Below are 25,216 nucleotides of genomic sequence, written 5' to 3'. Positions count from 1 at the left end.
CAGTGTGTTTTGTCACAGACAGCCTGACTGGAATGAGAGAGCGTCACCTCTAACGAGCCACACTTTAGTGATATGAATGCAAAATCACTCTATTGGAAAATGAACCTCCTTATCTGAAAGTTTTGGAGAAACTGACCTGTGAATTGATGCCTGTGTAAATACCCATTCTGTTCTCTCTCTACATGTCTCTCTTTCAGGAGCACATGAACTATTACTGCACTGCAAGTAGTATGGGCCACCTCATCATGTCTTTGAAGTATGAGGACGGAGATGGACAGGAGTCACTCCGTATTATGCTCAGGTGCCATGTACCCTAAAATCTCCAGCACACCCACATCTACTGATGAACAAACACTTGTGTAACGGGAGCCAGCTGGTACGTGCTGTGCCATGTGTAAAATCCTCACTCCACTGGCCTCATGAGGCGCACTAGCGGCTGACGTTAGCGCGCCGCCTCCCATGCCGGCATCGCCGGTTCAAATCACGTTCGGAGTGGGTCGAGCAGGACCGGTTACAGTGGTGCCGTGACCCGGATGGGAGTGAGGTTTAGGGGGGTGAGTGTAACGGGAGCCAGCTGGAGCATGCTATACAGTGTGTAAAAACCTCACTCCCCTGGCCTCAAGAGGTGCACTAGCGACTGACGCTGGAGGCTGTAGCATTTAGCCTCCTCGTTAGCGTGCCTGCCTCCCATGCTGGTGACGCCGGTTCGAATCCCGCTCAGAGCGGGTTGAGCAGGACCAGTTACACTTGCACTCACCTATAAATACATACTGTATCTTGAAACACTGATGAAAGCCTTTGTGCTAATATTGTTTTGTTTTCTAGGTCAAAAACAAAGACCCTTCATGAACGGATTCCACTTGAAGGCCTCCTCCAGTTACCAAGCGTACCACAGATAGCCAAGGTAGCACACATGACACATTCACATTCAGTTTGTTCAATCCAGAAACTGATAGATTGAAAATAGATTATTCCAAGAATATTCACATCCTACCAAAAGTCTCACAAATAAACATCAATAAAAAGAGGACCTCTTTTGAACCTCGGTCAATCCACTCAAAAGTTACAAGATGTTCACATCAGATGTGTGCTGTCTCTTTCAGCTGCTTTGCGATGACGTCACAGGTCTGAAGTTCAACCCTGCGCTCTACCCTAGGGTGAGTCTCTCGCTCTCTATTTCTAACGCCATCTGTGACTTACCTACTTCAGGCATCAGTGCAAAATAGGGCTGTGCTTTGTTCTGTTTCACCCTAGCGCCCAAGTCATCTGCATTAATATGTCCCTGTGCTCCAGGGAAGTCACAAATCCATCTGCTTTACTTACGTCTGGCATGCCTGAGTGACAGAGTTTGTTTGAGAGAAGCCTTGACCATCTCAAGGCTTACATGGTCTCTCAGGCATGGCTGAACACAGAAACGCCCTGCAGGCGGTTTGCTCACTGTCTGTTTTCTCTCGCCTAAGGCCTCGCAACTGATCGTATGTTTTGATGAGCACGAGGTGAACAACACTTTCAAGTTTGGCGTGATCTATCAGAAGTTTGGTCAGGTAGGGGTTAAAAACATTGTTCGCATTTTGTCAACACCAACCTGCTGAAAAAAACTGCTTAAACCAGTGTAAGCTGGTTTGCTGGTCTTAGCTGGTTAAAGGGTCACAAAACCCCTCTAGTTGAGCCCTAATTTTTCACACCTCAGACTGTAAAACGACTCTCGAAATTGGCGGGAAAATATGTAAATATGAGGGCGGGAAGAGGAAAAAGGGGAGGGGTCAAGAGCTACTTCCAAAAACACACAAAGATGGCTGAACCTCACATTATGAGTGGAGATGAAAACAAAAGAGTTTGAGGCTGTACACTCACAAGCCACTTTATTAGGTACACCTGAACATCTACTTATTCATGTGATTATCTAATCAGCCAATCATGTGGCAGCAGTGTAATGTATAAAATCATGCAGATATGGGTCAGGAGCTTCAGTTAATGTTCACATCAACTATCAGAATGGGGAAAAAATTTGATCGCAGTGATTTAGGTCATGGTATGATTGTTGGTGCCAGATGCGCTGGTTTGAGTACTGCTCATTATCCTCAACAGTCTCTAGAGTGTATAGAGAATGGTGCAAAAAACAACCAATGAGTGGCAGTTCTGTGGACAAAAACACCTTGTTGATGACAGAGGTCAACGGAGAATGGCCAGACTGGTTCAAGCTGACAGAAAGGCTATGGTAACTCAGATAACCACTCTGTACAATTGTAGTGAGCAGAATAGCATCTCAGAATGCACAACATGTCGAACCTTGAGGTGGATGGGTTACAACAGCAGAAGACCATGTTGGGTTCCACTGCTGTCAGCCAAGGACAGTGTTGTACGTTCAGAAATGCTTTTCTGCATAGCACTGTTGTAACACGTGTTTATTTGGGTTACTTTCACCTTCCAGTCAGCTTGGACCAGTCTGGCCATTCTCCTCTGACCTCTGTCATTAACAAGCCATTTTCGCCCACAGAACTGCCGCTTGCTGGATGTTTTTTGTTTTTGGCACCATTCTGAGTAAACTCTAGAGACTGTTTCATGTGAAAATCCCAGAAGATCAGCAGTTACAGAAATACTCAGACCAGTCCGTCTGGCACCAACAATCATGCAACGGTCTAAATCACTGAGATCACATTTTTCCACATTCTGATGGTTGATTTGAACATTAACTGAAGCTCCTGACCCATATCTGCATGATTTTATACATTACACTGCTGGCACACGACTGGCTGATTAGATAATCGCATGAATAAGTAGATGTTCAGGTGTACCTAATAAAGTGGCAGGTGAGTGTATATTAATCATGGAACAAAGGCTGAAGAGTTAAGGCGATAGAACAGTTTGCAAATTTGCAAAAATATTTGGATATTTTTTGCAAACTTTTGAGAATGAAGTGAGAACGGCACTCAGAGCAGATAGATAGATTTTGAGTTTTTGGTTTTCATTATTGTCTTCTCGTGTTATCTGGTTTATGATCAGGCGCATGACAAGAAGGCACAATTGGCGCTGTCTAAAGAGAACAGCCTTCCCAAATACACTTGGAATACACAGCTGCTTCATGTTTGGAGCGTGAAAGTGGCCGGCCAACAAACATGCTCGCTGCAGTGCGTTTATGGACTGTGGTCATTTCTGACATTTGATTTCAATCTTATCATGTCCATGATCCGACACACGAAGAGTAAGCGATGGAATCGGTACTTTCTCTAACAGCCCTCCCTCATAAACAGCATGTTTGAAGCACGATTATCAGAACTGAAGCCAATAGGCTCAATAAAATGGAAAAATAACCACTTTTCCCTTAACAATAAACATACTCAGTGCAATCATTGTTTTCAGTGATGTGCAACCTGTACATAACTGTTAACATTTTAGGGTTTCATGACCCTTTAAGATGGTCTTCTAGCTTGGCCAAGATCTAAAAGCAGCAAACAGAAAAAAACAATTCTCACTGAGCATTTCTGTCTTATTTTCTGTTAAAAATATCTAAATATACTTAAATAAAGAAAAAACATATTTGAGAATCAGAATGACATAAGATACTAAGCCTTTTTTCAGAGAAATCTAACAAATTTTAGTAGGGTTTATGCTTTAAACAAGAAAAAATAATTTGCCAATGGGGTAAGAAAAATAAACTTGTTTTCCCTTTGAATCAAGTTTTCTACTTGCGCCATTGGCCTTTAGTTTTTTTTAGTTTTTTTTTAATGATTATAACCATTACTAAATTTCTCTAGAAACAAGACAAAATATTTTATATGTCATTTTGCTTCTCAAGTAAATTTGTCTTGTTTTAAAACTGTTTAGATATTTTTACTGGACAGCAAAATGAATATTCTCAATAAGAAATTGATTTTTTTGCTGTATTGCCTTGGCTGGGAGACCAGCTAAGACCAGCAAAACAGTTGAGGCTGGTTTAAGATGTGTTTTTTTTTTCCCAGCAGGGTATAGCTTGATAGCATCTGACACGAAAGTTTCCTCTGAAGTTTTCTCTTTCTCTATTTTTCATATTCTCTGTCTACATTAGACATCAGAAGAAGAGCTATTCGGGAACAATGAGGAGACTCCAGCGTTCGCTGAATTCCTCAGTGTTTTAGGAGATAATATTGAACTGCAGGATTTTAAAGGGTGAGAGGCAGTGGAGATTAAACTCTCCGAACTGCTACCAGGGGGCACCCGTTTTAATATTAAACAATATTCAAAGAATATGAATAATTTATTTAATTTACCCTTTGTGCGTGTTTTGTATGGAACGCTGTAAACAGTAATCAGATTTATTTAAGCGATGTTCCACAGAACTAATTTTCCTGGTCTGTGTGACATTGTTTTCCACAGGTTCAGAGGCGGTCTGGATGTATCTCATGGGCAGACTGGATCTGAGTCTGTCTATACTATGTTTCGTCAGAAAGAAATAATGTTCCACGTTTCCACAAAACTCCCCTTTACAGAAGGAGACATTCAGCAGGTGGGCAAATCCAGATTTTACTGTACTACAAAGATATTTTTATTGCTCAGATGTTGCTCTTTTATTATTAAGGGTACTTAATGGAGTTTCTCAGTTATGCTTCTTTGAAGTATTAACTTTGTCTCAGATGTTTTTCCTGAAGTTCCTTTAAGGGGTCATGACATAAGGAATAAATTTTTCCTTGATCATTTGACAAATAAGAGGTCAAAGTTTCAGAGCTCAAAACTTCCTCCTCGCTGCGAAAAGAGCATTTGTTGAACCCAAGCTGTGACAGACATTTGCATCTGACCGCCTCTACAATAACACATCAACTCCTACTTTACTTTATCAGTTCAGTAGCCCCGCCCAGTAGCGATGAGCAGTGAGATGGCAACGAAAGAGCAGGTTAGTCAAGAGTAGAGAGCCAAACATAACAGTGAGCGTTTACTCTCAAGTCTTAAAGGAGAAGCAGCACCAAAACCGAGCGTTTCTGACAGAGGGTCAGAATGAGGGTGGAAATGATCATGTTTTACAAATATATGACTTTACTAATATACCTTATATTTACTAATATAAGTGAACTTCAAGGAACATATTAAAATAATAAATAAAAGGCATGTCATGACCCCTTTAAGGGAAATAAAACAGAAACTAATGAGCCAACTGTTGACATACAGTACAAATAATGTGGATCTTTTAGCTCAGATAAATTGGCCCTGGAAAAATTTAATGAGAAATGCTTAATTTCATATTGAAATCTCTGACTCTTGATTGCAGACTGAAGTATCTTGGCAAATCTGTGCAGAGTTCTGAAACAAGAGGAGATGAGACATGTGAGATTACTAGGGTCTGTTTCTTAGGAGATCAGTTTGAGAAGCAAAAGACTTAAGTTAAAGTCTCCATTTGCTGTCTGAAAGACAATTGAGATGTTAAAGGGATAGTTCACTGTCATTATTTACTCACCCTCATGTTGTTCCAAACCTGAATGACTTTCTTTCCCCCCTTGTAACACAAAAGAAGATAGGCAGAATGTTAGCCTCTTGGAAAAAAATATGCATTGAAAATTAATGGTGATGGGGGCTAATATTCTGCCTAACATCTCCTTTTGTGTTTCTAGGGGGAAAAGAAAGTCATTCAAGTATGGAAAAACATGAGGGCGAGTAAATTATGACAGAATTTTCATTTTTGGGTGAAATTTGCCTTTGAAGAGGTATCATTTGTCATTTTTCTTCCCTACAGGTTGACATTACACTGTATTTATGTTCATTCTTGATACAAACTGCACTTTTAAATATGATAATATATGCACAATAGGAGTAATTATGTTACTTATTGTTTTGCAAATGTGCTGTCTAATGGGGACTAGTGATGCATGACTTTGATGATAATGATTTTATGTTGATTATTATTATTATTATTATTATTATTAATATTATTCTGTATGTTGATCTAGGTTGCAGAAATGTTGGTGAAAAACATAATGCAAAATCTAATGAATAGTTCTCTTTGTGTCAATCTCTCAGCTCCAAAGGAAAAGACATATTGGCAATGACATTGTGGCTGCCGTCTTCCAGGAAGAGCCCACGCCATTTGTACCTGACATGATCGCATCCAACTTCCTTCATGCCTACATCTTAGTGCAGGCTGAAAACCCCTGCACTGACCATACCACATACAAAGTTAGTCGAATATGTACCTGAATTACTCCAGAGACCCACCAATCACTTAAACAACACTGACTGAGATATTGATTTGTGTTCACAGGTGTCCGTCACAGCTCGAGAGGATGTGCCTCCATTCGGCCCCACTCTGCCAAACCCTCCAGTCTTTAAGAAAGTAATAAAACAGCTTAAGGGCATTGATGTATCTGACTTTCTATTAAATGTTGCTGGAGATGTTGATGTTTATCAAAAGATGTCCTTTTGCAGGGACCTGAGTTCCGGGAATTTCTGCTGGCAAAATTGATTAACGCAGAAAATGCTTGTTACAAATCAGACAAGTTCGCCAAGCTGGAGGTGAGCTAACCATGAAAGGGAGAAAGAAAGTCCACAGATCATACATATCGCTGACATGTTAGAATGTATAATTGAAATATATAAAGGATTCACAATACAGAACTGGTTCATTAAAGTTATTATAGTTCACACAAAAATTAAAATGCTGACAGTATTTACTCACCCACATGTTGTTCAAAACCTGTATGCTGTTATTTTCTCCATGGTACACAAAAGGAGAATTCAGAGGAATCTTCATTCTGAGGCTTGAGTTTAATTCAGTCAGTCATTGGGTCACAGCAGTTCTCGAGATAACAGCTCACAAGGGAAGTTTATCAGCGAATAACGACATACATTTCAGTCTGTTCCTCCCACAAAGATATTGAACGGCTCTAGAAGACTTGGAATATAGCACACAAGTTGAATTGACTACTTTTATGATACTTCATTTAAGTTTTTTGTCCTCTTTGAAGCTTGAAAGACATGGTCACTGTGAACTGTTGTTGATAAAAAAGAGCTGGATTCTTTAATATGCCTCCTTTTATGTAAAAAATAACAGCATATGAATTTGAAATGACATGAGAGTGAGTAAATAATGGCAGACTTTTTTATTTTTGGGTGAACTATTCCTTTAATTACTCGATTGGCATCAGTGTTTCTGTGTCTTTGACAGGAGAGGACACGTACGGCACTGTTAGATAACCTTCATGATGAGCTGCACAGACAGACACAGGCCACAATAGGACTGGGCCCAGCTACAGATGAAGAAAAACTAGAAAACGGAGGTCATGGAGGGCTTCTGGAATCATTTAAGGTGAGACTGATCAGATCTTCCATTTAACCATTTGAACACATTCTCAATTCCCTCGAATAATGTTGATCATTTAATGCATGTAACTTCTGTGTAGGACCATGTACTTCTACTGACGAAGCTGCTGAAACATTGTTTGCAGACCTGTCTGTCTTCTGCATGTCAATTTATCTGTCTGGATTCCAATAATTTTCCCCCAGTGTCTGTAATTCCATCCATATTCATCAATAAAGCCTTCATCTCTTCCACTGTGTGTTACCTAAACCCACATACACTATATTGCCAAAAGTATTCGCTCACCCATCCAAATAATTGAATTCAGGTGTTCCAATCACTTCCATGGCCACAGGTGTATAAAATGAAGCACCTAGGCATGCAGACTGCTTCTACAAACATTTGTGAAAGAATGGGCCGCTCTCAGGAGCTCAGTGAATTCCAGCGTGGTACTGTGATAGGATGCCACCTGTGCAACAAGTCCAGTCGTGAAATTTCCTCGCTACTAAATATTCCACAGTCAACTGTCAGTGGTATTATAACAAAGTGGAAGCGATTGGGAATGACAGCAACTCAGCCACGAAGTGGTAGGCCATGTAAAATGACAGAGCGGGGTCAGCGGATGCTGAGGCGCATAGTGCGCAGAGGTCGCCAACTTTCTGCAGAGTCAATCGCTACAGACCTCCAAAGTTCATGTGGCCTTCAGATTAGCTCAAGAACAGTGCGTAGAGAGCTTCATGGAATGGGTTTCCATGGCTGAGCAGCTGCATCCAAGCCATACATCACCAAGTGCAATGCAAAGCGTCGGATGCAGTGGTGTAAAGCACGCCGCCACTGGACTCTAGAGCAGTGGAGACGCGTTCTCTGGAGTGACGAATCACGCTTCTCCATCTGGCAATCTGATGGACGAGTCTGGGTTTGGCGGTTGCCAGGAGAACGGTACTTGCCTGACTGCATTGTGCCAACTGTGAAGTTTGGTGGAGGGGGATTATGGTGTGGGGTTGTTTTTCAGGAGCTGGGCTTGGCCCCTTAGTTCCAGTGAAAGGAACTCTGAATGCTTCAGCATACCAAGAGATTTTGGACAATTCCATGCTCCCAACTTTGTGGGAACAGTTTGGGGATGGCCCCTTCCTGTTCCAACATGACTGCGCACCAGTGCACAAAGCAAGGTCCATAAAGACATGGATGAGCGAGTTTGGTGTGGAAGAACTTGACTGGCCTGCGCAGAGTCCTGACCTCAACCCGATAGAGCACCTTTGGGATGAATTAGAGCGAAGACTGCGAGCCAGGCCTTCTCGTCCAACATCAGTGTCTGACCTCACAAATGCGCTTCTGGAAGAATGGTCAAAAATTCCCATAAACACACTCCTAAACCTTGTGGAAAGCCTTCCCAGAAGAGTTGAAGCTGTTATAGCTGCAAAGGGTGGGCCGACGTCATATTAAACCCTGTGGATTAAGAATGGGATGTCACTTAAGTTCATATGCGTCTAAAGGCAGATGAGTGAATACTTTTGGCAATATAGTGTACTCAATATATTTGTCTTCATTAGTGAAAAACAAAGAGCACATTATGTTGGCTATAAGCTACAAATATCATAATTCTTTTATTCCGTTTTGCTTTTTGCACATTTTGTCGAGACATCAGTGATGCTTCTTCTTTGTTATAGGCTCTAGTTTTCCTCCAGTACCTCTATAAGATATTAAAATGCATGAAAGGAAGAGCAGCTCTGATTAGAAGGCCTACTCTGAGCCACAGCGACTGCGTGTTTGTGTGTGACCCTGTGTTTGTGACCATATGCATGATTTTGCCGTGTGTGTGGCTGTTTCCAGGCAGGGTGGAGGTGTGTGTGGGGCAGTTTGCAGACACACACATATCCTGCAGTGCTGACCTGCGTAGCAGCCGTGACTGTGTATCATTACCAAGCCGAGCTGTGGCGGATGATCAATACACAATATTAAACATTACATTAAACCTGTTTACTGTGAAACAACAAAAGACTCGTTTTGTTGTCAATTGTTTGTTCTTTTGTATTAATTCTTTTTTGTTAGATATTTAGTTAACACTTCACATTAAGTTTCCATTCATTAACATTAGTTAATGCATTAAGTATCATGAACAAACAATTACCAATATATTATTACAGCATTTATTAATCTTAGTTAATGTTAGTTAATAAAAAAGTGTTCAATGTTAGTTAATATTAATACAACTTTTGATTTTAAAAATGTATTAGTAAATGCTATAAAAGTATTGTTCATTGTTAGTTCATTTTAATTAATGTTGTTAACTAATGTTAACAAAAGGAACCTCATTTTAAAGTGTTACCTATATTTAAAATGATTTATAAAGTTTTTTAAAGTTGCAGTATTGCAAATTAACAAACAAAACAGAGAGATAAGTATTTAAATAAAAAATAAATATGTAAATAAAGCACTTTAAAAATGAGAATAGATGGTGTAGATGTTTCTGCCCTGCTATGACCCTTTATATAGTATAAAGCTGGTGTGTAGCTCCATCTGCTGGTAATTATTGGTAATATACATATATACTATAAAAATACGCTTTCATGCATTGAACCTGTGACATAATTTCACAAGTTTTCTCTCCATTTGCTTTTATGTATGTATTGTACTCTTGCTCAATATGGACTCTACTTTTAGATGCGTTCTCTATCCTTCTCTTACCTCCTTCCTCTCTCTATCAGAGGGCCATGCGTGTGAGGAGTCACTCTATGGAAACGATGGTGTCTCATAAACACAAGAGTCCAGGAGCCACAGCAGGGGTCCCATCTAGCTTCAGTGGTGGAGGACTTCAGCAGAACAGTATGGAGTGTACCAAGAGCACCTTCACTGTAAGACTGAGAGAGAGAGAGAATGCTAATTGCTTTCATTATTGTCTGCTTTTTAACTTTCATTTTTTCTAATTAAATTATTTTATTATCAAAGTGAATAAACATGCAGATAAGTAAGTCATTGTTGCACAAGTGCAGTAGTGCATCGACTGATCTTTAATTTCTGTATTTGTGTATGTCAGCCTCCAGTGATGTCTGCAAAGTCTCCTTTAAAGAGTCCAGTAAAGAGGAGGTCTGGTCTGTTCCCCAGACTGCACTCCAGCACAGAGAGTCCAACTGAGAAACACCCAAGTCGCAGGTACACAATGAGTATACTGTGTTAGTGTGTGTGTGTGTGTGTGTATACTGTATACACTATACAGTATACTGTGTATATATAGACAGTACATTTGTATGTATATACGTATGTAGATATATACTATATATTGTTCATGTTTGTGTATATAGATATACTGTATACATATATATATATATATATATATATATATATATACTGTATACTGTATATATACACTGATCAGCCACAACATAAAAACCACCTGCCTAATATTGTGTCCCCCTTGTGCCGCCAAACAGCGCCAACCAGCTTCTCAGAATAGCATTCTGAGATGATATTCTTCTCACCACAATTGTACAGAGTGGTTATCTGAGTTACCGTATACTTTGTCAGTTCGAACCAGTCTGGCCATTCTCTGTTGACCTCTCTCATCAACAAGGCGTTTCCATCCGCAGAACTGCTGCTCACTGGATGTTTTTTGTTTTTGGCACCATTCGGAGTAAATTCTAGAGACTGTTTTGTGTGAAAATCCCAGGAGATCAGCAGTTACAGAAACACTCAAACCAGCCCGTCTGGCACCAACAATCATCTATGCGATTATCTAATCAGCCAATCATGTGGCAGCAGTGCATAAAATCATGCAGAAACGGGTCAGGAGCTTCAATTAATGTTCACATCAACCATCAGAATGGGGAAGAAATTTGATCTCAGTGATTTGGACCATGACATGATTGTTGGTGCCAGATTGGCTGGTTTGAGTACTGCTCATTATCCTCCTTATTACAAGACTATTTGCCAAATAAATAAATAAATGGACATGAAGTATTGATTTGAGTTGAAAAAATTGTATTAGCTTACTTATAGAGATCACAGAGTGATACGAAAAGAAGGAAATACCCAAGTGACCTTATGAAACTTCACTATATTCTCGGATATGCGGTCATTATTCAGGAAAGTCATGGGGTGACTGACCAATCAGAATCGAGTATTCCAGAGAGCCGTGTAATAAATACACAATATATTCTGAATATCAGTTTTTCAGAAAAGCTGTACATAAACTGTCCTCTGGGTTTTTGCAGTGACCAAAAATCAGAAGTGTTCACTCACTCACAGGAAGTGAGGTCAGAGACATCATCCAATCCGAGTTCACCAGAGATCTGCCCAAACAGAGAAAGGTAGGTTTTTGTTCAGTTTCTCAGTTCCAATTCCTCAGGTGCAGCAGATGGGAAGAAACTATCAGAACTGAAATATGGGGTTCTGCTTCAATACAGAAAGAGGAACATGTCAGATTTTTACATTCTGGGCTTTTGCCAGCACAATATATTTAGCAATGAATGTGAAAGGGTCTCCATGTTTTCATTATAGTCCATCCAAAGGGAAAATTCTGTCATAAACTCACCCATGTAGTTTCAAACCTATATGACTTTCTTCCATGAAACACAAAAGGATATGTTAAGGAGAATATTAGTCTCACTCACCATTCACCATTCCATGGAAGGAAGAAAGTTATACAGATTTGGAATAACATGCAGGTATTTTATTAAAGAGAACTATCCCTTTAAGATGAACAAATAAATAAAATCTCTGTTTCATAATCTCTCCTGTTGGTTCCTGCAGGCCATTTGTGAAGCTGAAAGAGTGCAGCGGCAGAGCCAATATATCAATCTCCCGATCATCCTCCAGCACCAGCAGCTTCAGCAGCACAGCAGGGGATGGAGACGGCCTGGAGGAGCTGGACACGGTGAGCCACGCAGAGATGCACATAAACAAAAGACTTCTGTTTGACATTTCAGAAGATTGAAGAGATGCTTGTTTCTCTAAATATTAAGCACCCCAGACCAGTTCACTCAATTACGCTTTAGCCACATTCAAAGACTTCTTGTACACTGATTTGCAGATAACCATTGATCCATTCAGCCTGATGCCTGTCAATATGTCTAATTACTGGGCTAAAGTTCAAGGACAATCTATATCAATAGTAGTAGTAGTAACAGTACCACTGCAGTACACTTTAATGTAGACTCATATAGCCAGACCTTTGACTAAACTGAATTAAAGGTCTGGTAAACATTGCAGCTTATTTTTGCTAAGAACCGCCTACTTAGACTGGCATGTAAAGAGACCAATCACATTTATTTATTCATTAAAAAAAACCTAAAAACAAAACAAAAACTGTCATTTCCACCACATCTCAAATTCTGTATTGTGTTTAATAGAATTCCATGGTAAAAATGATGGTGACAGGGAATTACATTTTTAATTTTTTTAAATTAAATGGCTGATTTTATAGCTAACATTTTATTCATCCTAAATCCAGACAATTCAATATTATTCAATTATTTGTCACAATTACAGCTTGATTGGAAATTACACCCAATAAAATATTCTGCTCATGGGTGATATTTACCTTGATTTTTCTTTGGGGTTTTTTCACACATCACTTGTCTCATATTTCATCTCAAGCATGCTCTTTACTGACACTTTCCAATTTAGTTTTAATGTGATCATTTAACAAAAAGAAAAAAGTTGAACTCTACGACTGGTTAGAGTAATGTGGCCGTTATCTGATTGGCTTGAGTAGACGATGGGTGGAGTCCACCTATTTGTAGATTTGTGTGCATCTTGATGCTAGATTTGTTTCAAAATTGACAAATGCATGTAGCAATCCTTTGAACAAAAATAAATCCCTGGGATGTGAAATTGCCTGAAGTTAAAGAATCACCCAGACACATCTCAAAACACAAATTGGAAAATACAGTTCTGCTGCTGCATGTGGATGACAATGTGCAACTTGCTAGATTTGATGCCACTAACCTGGCAAACCCAGTAATTAGTTCTTCCTCAAAAGCGCTTGTCGTATCAACCTGGTCCCATGTACACATGCCTTTGTTTGTGTAAAGCCAATCAATCAGATTAGAGCTTTCCAGATAGAGAGAATGCTTTCTTTTTTTGTAAGCAATATGCATCAGATGGTCGGTAAACGCACTGTGGGTGGTCTTGGCCATGCCATCTAACTTTAATCAGACTCCCATTTGGATGAAGAGGAATGACATAGTGTTGTTGTGTTCTATAGAGCAGTCACCCATCCATGGCCTCATCTGTGTACACTCCATCTCTCAGTGTGGAAAGCCAGAACTCTGGAATGCCACTGATCATGTGCCGCAGTCCCACAGGTGACAAAAGCACACACAAACACGAGTATACTGACATACACAAACACATGCTTTCACTTTGGTGCTTTAGAATAAACAAGAACACAACCTCTATTTTTCTCAGATGGAAAGAGCAAAACTTCACCGAGGTCAAACTTGAAATTCCGCTTTGATAAACTGAGCCACTCCACAGTAAGTACTGTGTCCCAGGATGAACCGTGTTACAACTGTAACTTTACACTTGCGTTAGTAACAGCACATTGTACATTTTGATAATGTATAATGTGAGTTTTATAGTAGGTCTGAATGTAGACACTCGAAAAAAACATTTTATTGTAGATTTGCAGATAACAGAGATTGTATTACTGTTGGTTTGATAGTAACTAAACGTGATGCTGTAAACTGAATAATGAGATAGAAATGAATTCTCTAAGAATACTTTTTCCTCTGTTTCAGGGTAACTAAGGTCATACAAAAGACTGCAAGGACAAAAGGTACCCTGCACATTATATGCAAACTGCTTTATATATTTCTTAGTTTTATGTTTACCTAATCTATGCATCTTTCATTTTTGTTCTTTTTCTACGCAGCACATTTCAACAGATCTTTATAGATTCAACTGCAAAAGGGACCCTTTTCTTTTGACAATGCAGCAGTTATTAATGTTACAAGCATAATACACAACTAAACACTATAAAACCTGATCACAGAACCACCGTCCTACAAACCCACACACAATGTCAAGGGTTTAGGGGACAGAACACAAGTCTTAATAGAAATAGCAACAAATATCTCTGTTTCAGCTATTTAAATGTAGTAGTGCTCATACAAGTGTTCAAAACTATCCTTGCGGTCATTGCTTTCTAGACAGATGCTAAATATTAACACAGCCTCTTGAAATACTTGAACAGCACACAGTCATTACATGTTACATGAGATAAGGAGTGCAAAACTGCATTTTAAGCACCCCAAATTGTACAGCCACAATTCAGTCTTTTGGGTGTCATTTGAGTCTTGTAACACATTGACCATCAGTGTAAGCCTTAAAACACTATGCCCTTCTGACACAGAAGTGGATTGGTTAGTTCTTTTATTTGTGAGTGATGTGAGAAGAGGTAATATTTAATTTACCCTAAGATAACCAAAGAGGAAGATTACCAGGGTGGTATAAAGAGAAATTATTTAACAAGAAAAATACACACTTTATTATATTTTTGAAGCAGAATAGGTCTGTTCAGAAGATTTCAGTGTACGTTGCGCTCCCCAAATTTAGACTTCACAGTACATTTGTTCAACACTGAGCTGGCAGCTATTGCTAACTTTATTGAACAAGTAGATTGCTGTAAATGGTCCACACACTTTAAAAACATGTTTTTTCCCGAAATATATATACAGTCAATATGATTTACTCTCGCTGGTTCAATTACATTTGCTACTGAGTTCTCAAGTGGAGACGAAAAACACAGACACAATACAGATTCACATCTGGCAGAATGTTACAGTCATAAACTTTTCTTTTTAGAGGGATTTTGGAAATTATGTGTTATTTATATGCATAAGTTTGTCTCTTTCCATTCAGTCAGTAGCCACTGTGGTAATCACTGGTGTGGGCATTAGAGAAGAGAGTGAGTTTAATATTCTTGTATAATAGTGAGAACTTTGTTTGATATAAAATGTGTTGGCATATATGTTTGTACTGCTGCCATAATTTATTGCTTTTGAAATTTGTTGATGTTACGTTAAGTGTAATTGCACTGTACGCAGAGTCAGATAAATGAAGATAATTTTAAAGATCATGCATATGTATATTTGGTTATGGCATGTGCCATGAAGAATTTATTATAAAATAAAATGTATTTTGTGTCAAATAACTGTCCTTTGTGTACAAGCTGTTTGAAAAACGAGACTTGTCGATTTATATGGTATCATATGTTTTAATTTTTTATTTTAATTCTGTACAAATACACTCACATATTCTATATACACAATATATGCTATACAACAAATGCTATACAGACAGAAAACAACACTGTTCAATAAGCCATTGCAACAATGATGAACCATAATGTAGCATAACACCTAGAATTCACATTATAAACGAACACACATTGATTTGGCTCATCTCAGCTCTCAGTTCTGCACTGTAAAAAAATTTGCTTCATATGGTAACAGCTAAATTAACCGGATTTATTCAATTCAAAAATGTTATTAAATCTGAATGAATTTACTTGATAAAGTAAGTTACACCAACGAAAGTCATTTTTATGGGTTACATCAAGACATTTATCCTTGAGGTCAGAATTGCAGGTTACCACTTTTTTCAGTTCATGTCTACACTTCAACTGTACTGGAACTGTGTTTGCAGTGGTATTTCAAATAACCAGCAGCAACAAATATGATACCGGACTCTAACTGTAGGGATAGAAATGAAGGATGTTGTCTTTCTGGTCAGGAAAAACACAGTGAGGAGTAGATGGTTGGCTGCAGCACTAGTTTCGGATGGACATTCTGCCGCCTCATATCGTTCAATGCAACTTCTGCATACACCAACTGCATAAAGACATGTAAAGAAATTGATCACATTCACAAATTAAACAAACCAGATACTTTAGAAACCACAGGATACTGAGTTACTTCCTTTTATGGTTTCAATCTAGCTGCAGCAGCAACAACAACAACAACAACAACAACAACAACGAGTCATTTTAAACACTATACACTAAATGATGAATTACAATATGTGTGCACAGCATAAGATTATATATTACATGATATACATTAGGCTATATTAGAGCATATGAATAATGATGAATTGGGGCTAGTAATGCACTAAGAACAGAATATACAGTGTTCTAAGAATGGCCAGAACTGGACCACAGATGGAAGCAATACATACTGTATAGAAACAACATAAGGGAAAATGTATAAAGTGTACATGGGTTATTTAAAAATAAGGTTGTCTGAGGTGATAAAAATTATAAATCTTTTTAAAATCATATTTTACACATTAAGTTTGTAGAAATGTTATCCTTGTGTCCATGTTGGTTATATAAATTTGAAGGGGAAAAAAGGAAACATTTATAGAATTTTCTACAAAAACAAATATTTTAATAATTACTTTAAAAATAAAAAAATAAAAATTTGTTTAAAATAAAGTAAAAAAATATTATACTACTATTATAATACTTTCCTTGAATACATGAGTGTTCACAATGTAGTTATTCATATAAAAAAATTAATATGAATTTTTGAGTCATGAATATCAAGAAGTTTTCTAAGAGTTACACCACATGAACAAAATGTGCCTTTACATAAAACATCATCCACAATTTTGGGGGTCTAAAGGGGTCCTCTCTGTTTTTATTTTATTTATTTTTTTTCTTTGTTTTTTGCAACCTACATGTTTGTTATACCACCTGACTTTGATTTAGCAGAGAAAACTTTTGTTAAATATAATTATTATTTTTTTTTTTTAAATCAAATTGTTTATCTGCTTGAAATTTTCCACGTCATTGACGCACACATAAAAATATTCGATCTTCCTTGTAAAGGCTTGAGACTTGAGAAACAAAGTAGCAGCTGATTTATAAGATATGTTCTAATAACTAATAGCATTCTAATATCTAAGACTGCTTAAGCTACCAGAATAATCATCCAGTTTTAGAACAGAGAGTTGACTCTTACAGGAAGTGCGGGGGTGAGGAGGGAGTGGGGGTGGTGATGGATGATCCTGTATGGGGTTATTTTTGTTTCATATTAACATACAAATGGAAAGAGATTTACAAATAGAAAGTTGGTTCACAAATAAATTGAATGAGATCCACAAATAAATGTAAGGAGTTTCACAAAAATGAAATTCATTCACAATTAAAAAGAATGAGATTTATAAATATATGTTAGAAGTTTCACAAAAATAAAGTGAATTCACAAATAAATAAAATGAGATTTGCAAATAAAAAATGTATTTACAAATATATTTTTTAACTCACAAACACAACTCTGTCCAGCATTCATTTGTGAATCGCGCGCATTTATTTGTGAATCGCTTCCTGTGCATTTGCAGATCACTACACGCATTTATCGATTTTGAAACAAATCTAGTGTCAAGATGTACACACAAATCTACAAATAGGTGGACTCCACCCATTGTCTACTCAAGCCAATCAGATAATGGCCACATTAATCGGACCAAACGTAGCATGTTCTATCTTCAACCAATCACGCTTCGTTTTAATATCAGGGCGGGACCGGAGTCACAGTACTCTCATGAGCATGGAATCAAGCACATACAGATAAACTCCAAAACTGCAAACTCTAAGAAACGGACACCATCAGAGGAATACTGTGACTTAAGGTTCGTATAATTTTCTCTCAGTTATAAATGTGTAGTGTCTTTTTAAATGTCGACAGCTGAAAATTGCCCATTTGTAGAGTGTCCTGATCATTAGCTTTATAGCTAACCTGGCTGACTGTATGAGTCTGATGTTTTAATTTTAACCAAGTTTCTTGACTGAAATGTGTCGTCAAAACCTTTACTCTTAATGTTACATGGCAGATCCAAACAGACACACTACCAGACACTACAAAAGATCAGTAGTACAGATAGTGTCTTTATAAAACATGAATCATATTAGATGATCCTAGGAGCACAAACCATAAATTAATACCCTATATTACACAGTGTACAAGATCTGCTTTGGCATTAGTTTGGTTTCACATTATGTTAATGTATTTAATAAAAGCAGTTGTAAGGTAATATTTATTAGAATTTTGCATTTTAGCACTTTTGAGTGAATGTTTTAGGAGGTACTATTACGGAGTCCCTTTCTAAAATATAGCATCATATTCTGACAGTGATAATTGACTCATTGGTTAATGCCATCTTTTTCAGATGTTTCCCCTGTGTACTGCCCATCAACTTTGAGCACTTGACTCACCTGCTCCAAAACTCAGTGGTTCCAGCTCCAATATAGGACACCTTTAAAATGTGTAATATGAGATTGTCATATGTCAGATTTTTTTTAAGTTACAATGTCAAGTGCAATACACAATTTAAATAAACCGTAACATTGTCTTTGGGTTGACTTACATAAAAATTAAAATTCTGTCATTTACTCACCCTCATGTTTTTTTTTGTTTTTTTTTGTTTTTTTTTTACCTGTACTATTTAGTTTCTTCTGTGGAATATGATAATACATTGTAAAATGTAGATGCTGCTAATGAGGCTGAAATGAAAGCGAAGCTGTCAGCCCCTATCATAATTCCTGACATCTTCTTTTGAGTTCCTCCCACAGAAGAAAGTCAGTCGTTTGTAATGGAACAACATGAATATGAGTACAAATGATATCTCATCTCATTTTACAAGATATTTTTTGTAATTTAGTTGACAAATCTTTTATTGAGTTCTATCAAGGCATTTTAAGGTAAATAGGTTTTAAAGAGTGCCTTTTTTTAACACTTTAAAGCAAGTCTGTTGGCTAAACGGTATGATTTTTTGCTTTCAAATTACAGTTTGTCATGCATGTAACTACAAAAGACAATAAATTTGAATACATGTACAGTACTGTGCAAAAGTCTTAGGCACATAAGATATTTCACAAAAACTTTTGTCTTTAAATGGTTATTTTTATCTTCTGCTTTAGTGTTTTAATAAAAAATATAGATTTTAGATTCCCAAACATTACTTTTGCAAATAGAATAGAACAGAAGACCAGGGAGCCCTTCAGCAGATGGCATGGGCCCCCACAGAGTCCCCCACTGAACATCGAGTCAGTCTGGGATTACATGAAGAGACAGAAGCAATTGAGACAGCCAAAATAGATAGAAGAACTGTGGCGAATTATCCAAGAATCTTGAAACATCCTATCTGACAGCAACCAAGAAAAACTGTGTCCAGGTGTACCTAGGAGAATTGGTGCTGTTTTGATCACAAGGGTGGTCACACAAAATATTAATTTAGCTTTTTTTTTTTTTTTTATGTTTACTGCACTTTGTACGACGTTAATTGAACAATCAAAACTATTTATGGCATTACTTTTGAAAATATTTTCACAATACAACATTTTTCACAAGTGCCTAAAACTTTTGCACAGTACTGTATTTACACACACAAACACTGGAATTGAACTACATCTGGAGTGCTGGAATTTTGCTCGAGTTTGTTGTACATGAACATCCTCATTGCCATGTCATGGTGTTATATCAGTTATCTGGGACAGATACTCCTAGTCAGGGTAAGAGCATTCTGCACAAATGATTGGAAAAATAACAGATAAAAAATAACACATTAAAATCAAGTCCATTACTGTATAGGAAAGAACATGTCACACAAACAAGATTGGGACATGGAGCTATGGGAAAATGAATATTTCAAACCAACAGCATGTTCAAATATGTTCAAAATATGTTACCTGCATTCAGATTAACAAATGTCACATGGCCACTGCTAGTGATATTTTGAGGCCAGGATCTCATGCACTTGTATGCTCCAGCATCTGATTTGTTCATGGTCTGAATGTGGACCAGCAAATGCATGCTATTGGCTGTCAAATTGTAATTGGACAGCCGAATGTGTAGACAGGGAGTGAGAAAAGTAAATTCTGTGCTCTGCATGTCCTGAAAAGCCCATCCTCCAGTCCAGCCAAGTACCCCACAGTGCTTCACCTAATAGCTCATTCGGAGACTGCCCCCTTCTGGCACAAACTTAGAACTACGACTCGCCCGAACAGATAAGCACCGTTCACATTCACAGACTGAAATATAATAATATAAGTACATAATAAGAGCATTTTTATTATTATTAACAATATTGTTTACTTTTCAGATCACTGTGTTCTTGTAGACTAGAAACAATATTAAAGTAATATTCCAGGCCAAATACAAGTTACGGTCAGTCAGCATTTGTGGCATTATGTTGATTACTAAAAAAAAAAAAAAAAAAACAAGCAAAATCGAGGTTACAGTAAGAGGCTTACAGTGGAAGTGAATGGGGCCCATTTTTAGAGGGCAGAAATATGAAGCTTAAATTTTATCTAAGCTCTTACATTAACTGTTCTTTTAAAACGTATGTATTATTTGAGCTGTAAAGTTGTTTAAATCATTGTTTTAAGATGGGGGGTTGGGTATTTTATCACAATTTTAAAATATTTTCAGTTTTTTCATGACTGTGGATACCCTGAATTAAGTTTATGATCCATCGAGTATTTGATATATCATTTTGAACATTTGTTTATAGGTAAAAAAAAAAAAAAAAAAAAAAAAAAAAACTTTCACACTGAACAGCAGTGACGTGTCTTAGTAAATGGCTGTAGGACACTAATGTAGGCTATATACTTAAGTGGAAAAACAGGCTATGGCAGTTGCGATGGCTGATTTTCAGTTCAGTTTTTTAAAGTAGTCTGTGCAGTATATCACGGTGCCAAATGTGTGTGTCTACCAGTGAACTGTTTAAGCAAACGTGTAAATCATGGTTGACTCAGTGTAGCCACATGGTGGTGCTCAAAGTAAAATTGTGTCAGTGCGTTGCCTGTGTAGTCGACTGGGAAATTTAAACTTGCGTACCATTCAGAAGTGATTATCCTTATGTCCTGTTCCCTTCGAAGACTCTACCCTCCACCATGAGAGAGCTTCAGTAGGCTGAAATGTGTGGGGCTGGGGTTAAAAAATAACCCGCTCGGAATTCTTACAGGAGATTCTGTTTGGAACGACCCAACAGATTATTCTTCTCACTTCGAAGGCATCATTTACACCGTTTGGTACGCAGACAGTCGAAACATAGAGGGCATGTGCGGGCAAATTACACAGCCGCTGGAGATAAAAGCCAAACTCCTAAAAAAAAAAAAAAAAAAAACCTGCTGCTGCTAAGCCTCAGTTGCTTTTAGATGACAAACTTTCACTTTTTATATATATATATATATATATATATATATATATATATATATATATATATATGCTTTAGATTAGCCTATCTAAGTTTGCATGAAGAAATATCCCTATATAAAAGTAAAATCAATTCAACAACAAACAATTAAAGTTAAAGGTTTTCAATTACTTTTTGAGTAGCAGCATTATTTATTTATTTATTTATTATTATTTTTTTTTTTAGTAGCTGCAATTAAGCCCTCATGGAAACCCCTGGAAATAAGTGACTGCCCTCATGGAACTTGTTCAGAGTAGCGCCATCTTTAATTTTTGCCGGGAATGTAAACGAGCTGTGAGGACTGTAAGTGAAAACTGAAAGGAATATTCTGGGTTCCATAAATTAAGCTCAGTGGACAGCATTTGTGGCAATAAATGTATTTTGACTCGTCCCTTCTTTTCTTTAAAAATAAAATAAAATACAAAATCGAGTTACAATGAGGCACTTACAATGTAAGTGAATGTAGCCAATTTTTGGAGGGTTTAAAAGCAGAAACATGAAGCTTATAATTTTATAGAAGCACTTACATTAATACTTCTGTTAAAACCCATGTATTATTTGTGCTGTAAAGTTGTTTAATTAGTCAGCTTTACAGTAATTTTAGGGTTTGTTAACATTACAATGTCATGGCAACAATGTTGTAAAAGTGGCTATAGCTTTACATAGAAAAGGTTAGTAAGTGATTTTATCACACTAAAATCATGTTTACATATATACTGTTTATGTCTTGTGGCAATACTTTTGAAAAGTGAGAATTTTAACATTCAAAAATGTGCCCCCATTCTCTTCCATTGTACGTGCCTCACTGTAGCCCAGATTTTTGATTTTTTGAAGAAGGGGCAAATCAAAATACATTTTTGTGATAATCAATGTTATGCTGTCGATTGAGCTTAACTCGTATTGACACCGGAACATTCCTTTAAGGGTGTGTTCACACTTGGCAGGAATGGTTCGATTAAAAACTCTGGTGCAATTGTTCTGTTAGTGCGGTTCATTTGAACAAGTGTGAACGCTGCCATCCGAACCTTGGTGCGCACCAAACAAGCGGACCGAGACCCCCTGAATAGTGGGTCTCGGTCCCCTTCCAAACAAACTCTGGTGCGGTTCGACTGATATATGAATGCAGCATGGACCAAAGATGTCTAAACAGACCAATAACAGGATGTAATGTCACAAGATGTGACTCTAAAAAATCACGTGATTTGATTACATAGAAAGAGCGGTATGAGTGGTGTACGCAAAACAAAATGAGCAGAGGGCAAACATGGATCAATGAGGAGGTAAATTTCCTTATTAATATTTGGTCCGATGAGCAAATTCCCAGTATACTGGAAAAAACGCACAAAAATGCTCAAGTGTTCAAAATGTTCAGTGATAGGTTAAGGGAAAGTGGGTTCAGCAGGAGTGTGGAACAGTGCACATAAAAGTGAAGAAGCCGCGTCAACAGTACATAAAAGTGCGTGATGCTCTGCATCGAAGTGTCAGCTCTGGTGAAGTTCCGTCGCAAAATATACATCATAAAAGCTGTCCAATCAGGTTGTGACCTTATCCTTATGTCTTTTGTTTTGTATCTTTAGGTTCGGTGTTACAAATGCCAGTGTGAACGCTAAGCGAACCAGGACTAAATGTATAATTTTCTTTTTTGGTCCAGACCAAGAGAACCGAACTACAAGTGTGAACTTACCTTAAGTTTTTCAGTTTTTTTCTTTTGTTTGTTTGTTTTTTTAAGGAATGAGGCCCAGCCAATATCTTGGCAAAAGGAGGGACACTCAGAATGTTTCTTTGAGCTGTGCGATTGTTTCCTGCAGAGAAAGTAACTTGAGTCAACAGACCTTAATAGCAAACAGATGTGTAGGACGTCAGTGTTGCTTCACAATCACAGGATATGTCTGTTTTCCTTGGAAAAGCCTGAGGTACTATGTCAGTCCAAAAAGTTACGCAACCACTAACAAAATCACTTAATCATTGAGTAACTGAGTCATATCAACATCAGCTTGGACACGTAAAGGAGGAACCTACAGTATAGTATAAATAAGTAATTAACAATGAAATCCCTCTGTAGAGGTCCGAAAGTGAACATAATCTCCAAACCAAAACAGGAAAAGTGACCATTGGCCAAAATGGGCAGTAACCAATTAAGCTTGTGCTGGCCAACCCAGAATGGCATAAAAAAAGCAGATAAAGTGAAATCTAACACTCATAGACCTGTGACCTGGTGCACACAATAACAGGCAATTATGTTTTGACAGAACCAGCAATAAAGCATATATTTAATATATATATATATATATAACGCTTTGCAGGATATAGAAGTGCCTCTTTGGACATAGGAATTTGCTAATGCTCCGTACCATGTATGAATCATTTTTGTTCACAAATAAAAATACGTTTAGTGTCATCTGAGTGGTACAGACCCAAGAAAGATTTAAATGTCTGCTTTGAAAAGCTCCTTGGCAGCACAGATTACTCAGTAGGCACATATTCAGCCTTTATTGAGCATACAGTACAAGGCTTTTTTCTAGCTTTGAGAACAGGGCCCTCTGACATTAAAGCTGGACTACGTAACTTTGTGCTCTCTAGCGACATCTGTGGTTGAAACTTAAAATTGCAAGCAATTTGTGGAAGAATACATTAAGTCAGTTGTGTTCTGGCACTGCTCTTCTGGCGGATGAATCTCCCAATTTGAGCTTAACCTGTGTGTGATCATGACTGGAGCCGTAGTCATAATGTGCTGTTCATGTTGATATTATGTTATATGATTAAACATTTGAAACAGAAATATTAATTGCTTTGATGAAGATGAACAACACTCTTATTTACATATTTGATTGAATTTTACACTTAAATCGCTTTTCTGACACTACACTCAAAGCTCTTTAAAAAGAGAACAGGGGATTCTCCTCTAATAATATGCTGAAATATGCAATCTGATAATTACAAGAAGTCATTTTCAGAAGTCTTACATATTAAAAATATCACAGTAGCTTCACCGGACAACGTAGATACATCGTGATCGGTTAACACAGGAGTAATGTTCGATTCACAAAAGCATGACAAGCAATATAAGCTAAAACAATCCTACCAGAAAACATATCCAAGCATTATAGCAGATAAACAACTTCACCAAATGGATAACAGATAAACATCCATCTAGACTGCCACAATGCTGTCCTGAACTGTGTGAGTGTTACTGAACTGAGTTGAACAGCGTAGTTAGTTTCTCCATCCGGAACATGAGACAGCCGGCACTTCTTTCCTGTGTGTTTGGATATGACGTAATAACGCAAGGATGAACGTCATAAACCAGCAATTTCCCGAACCTGACAGCTCAAAATACAAATAATTTTTATAGGCTTACAGTAGTAAATTGGGGTACAGTAAGGACATTGTTTTGAACACTGATTGTTGATGTACTCAATCAATAATGGCAATTTGTTCATTTTTAACCAAAAAATCTTACATAGTGCAGTTTTAAGCAAAAGTATGCAAGACATTACAAAGGCATGATGGTATTGCACTAATGGATTGCACGGAATGTGAACAGCTCTGTTTAGCTATACATCTGGTGACATTAAATGGCCTATTCTAGCACAAAGTGCTAACCCAGTTGGGCAAGACGTGCGCACAGAGCCTGATGTGTCTATTCTAGTGCACAATAAAGCTTTTCTCTTGCAAGCAGTGTCACTAGAGGCTAGAAATCCTCTATTGTACTGTGATACTTACGCTGTGTTTTCAACAAAAGGCAAATAGGGAACT

General features: G+C 37.6%; 1 protein-coding gene across 7 annotated transcripts in view; it reads left to right on the top strand.

The window, feature by feature from the left end:
• Positions 1-15,366, top strand: part of LOC127429786 (rap1 GTPase-activating protein 2-like) — a 101,226-nt gene extending 85,860 nt beyond the window's left edge. For 2 of the 7 annotated variants that reach the window (XM_051678983.1, XM_051678982.1), the window contains 18 exons: positions 198-301; positions 826-904; positions 1,104-1,157; positions 1,461-1,544; positions 4,046-4,146; positions 4,354-4,483; positions 5,986-6,141; positions 6,227-6,298; positions 6,391-6,477; positions 7,130-7,270; positions 9,967-10,113; positions 10,296-10,411; positions 11,470-11,565; positions 12,008-12,131; positions 13,464-13,563; positions 13,667-13,734; positions 13,999-14,036; positions 14,133-15,363. In XM_051678983.1, coding sequence (XP_051534943.1) covers positions 198-301; positions 826-904; positions 1,104-1,157; positions 1,461-1,544; positions 4,046-4,146; positions 4,354-4,483; positions 5,986-6,141; positions 6,227-6,298; positions 6,391-6,477; positions 7,130-7,270; positions 9,967-10,113; positions 10,296-10,411; positions 11,470-11,565; positions 12,008-12,131; positions 13,464-13,563; positions 13,667-13,734; positions 13,999-14,007 — 1,668 coding nt within the window. In that variant the 3' untranslated portion in view covers positions 14,008-14,036; positions 14,133-15,363. The other 5 variants (XM_051678986.1, XM_051678985.1, XM_051678981.1 and 2 more) reach the window with 4 other exon arrangements.
• The last annotated feature ends 9,850 nt before the right edge of the window (positions 15,367-25,216 follow it).

This window comes from Myxocyprinus asiaticus, chromosome 39 (assembly GCF_019703515.2).
Source record: "Myxocyprinus asiaticus isolate MX2 ecotype Aquarium Trade chromosome 39, UBuf_Myxa_2, whole genome shotgun sequence".
NCBI lineage: Eukaryota > Metazoa > Chordata > Actinopteri > Cypriniformes > Catostomidae > Myxocyprinus > Myxocyprinus asiaticus.
This window is presented reverse-complemented; position numbering and strand designations above follow the sequence as displayed.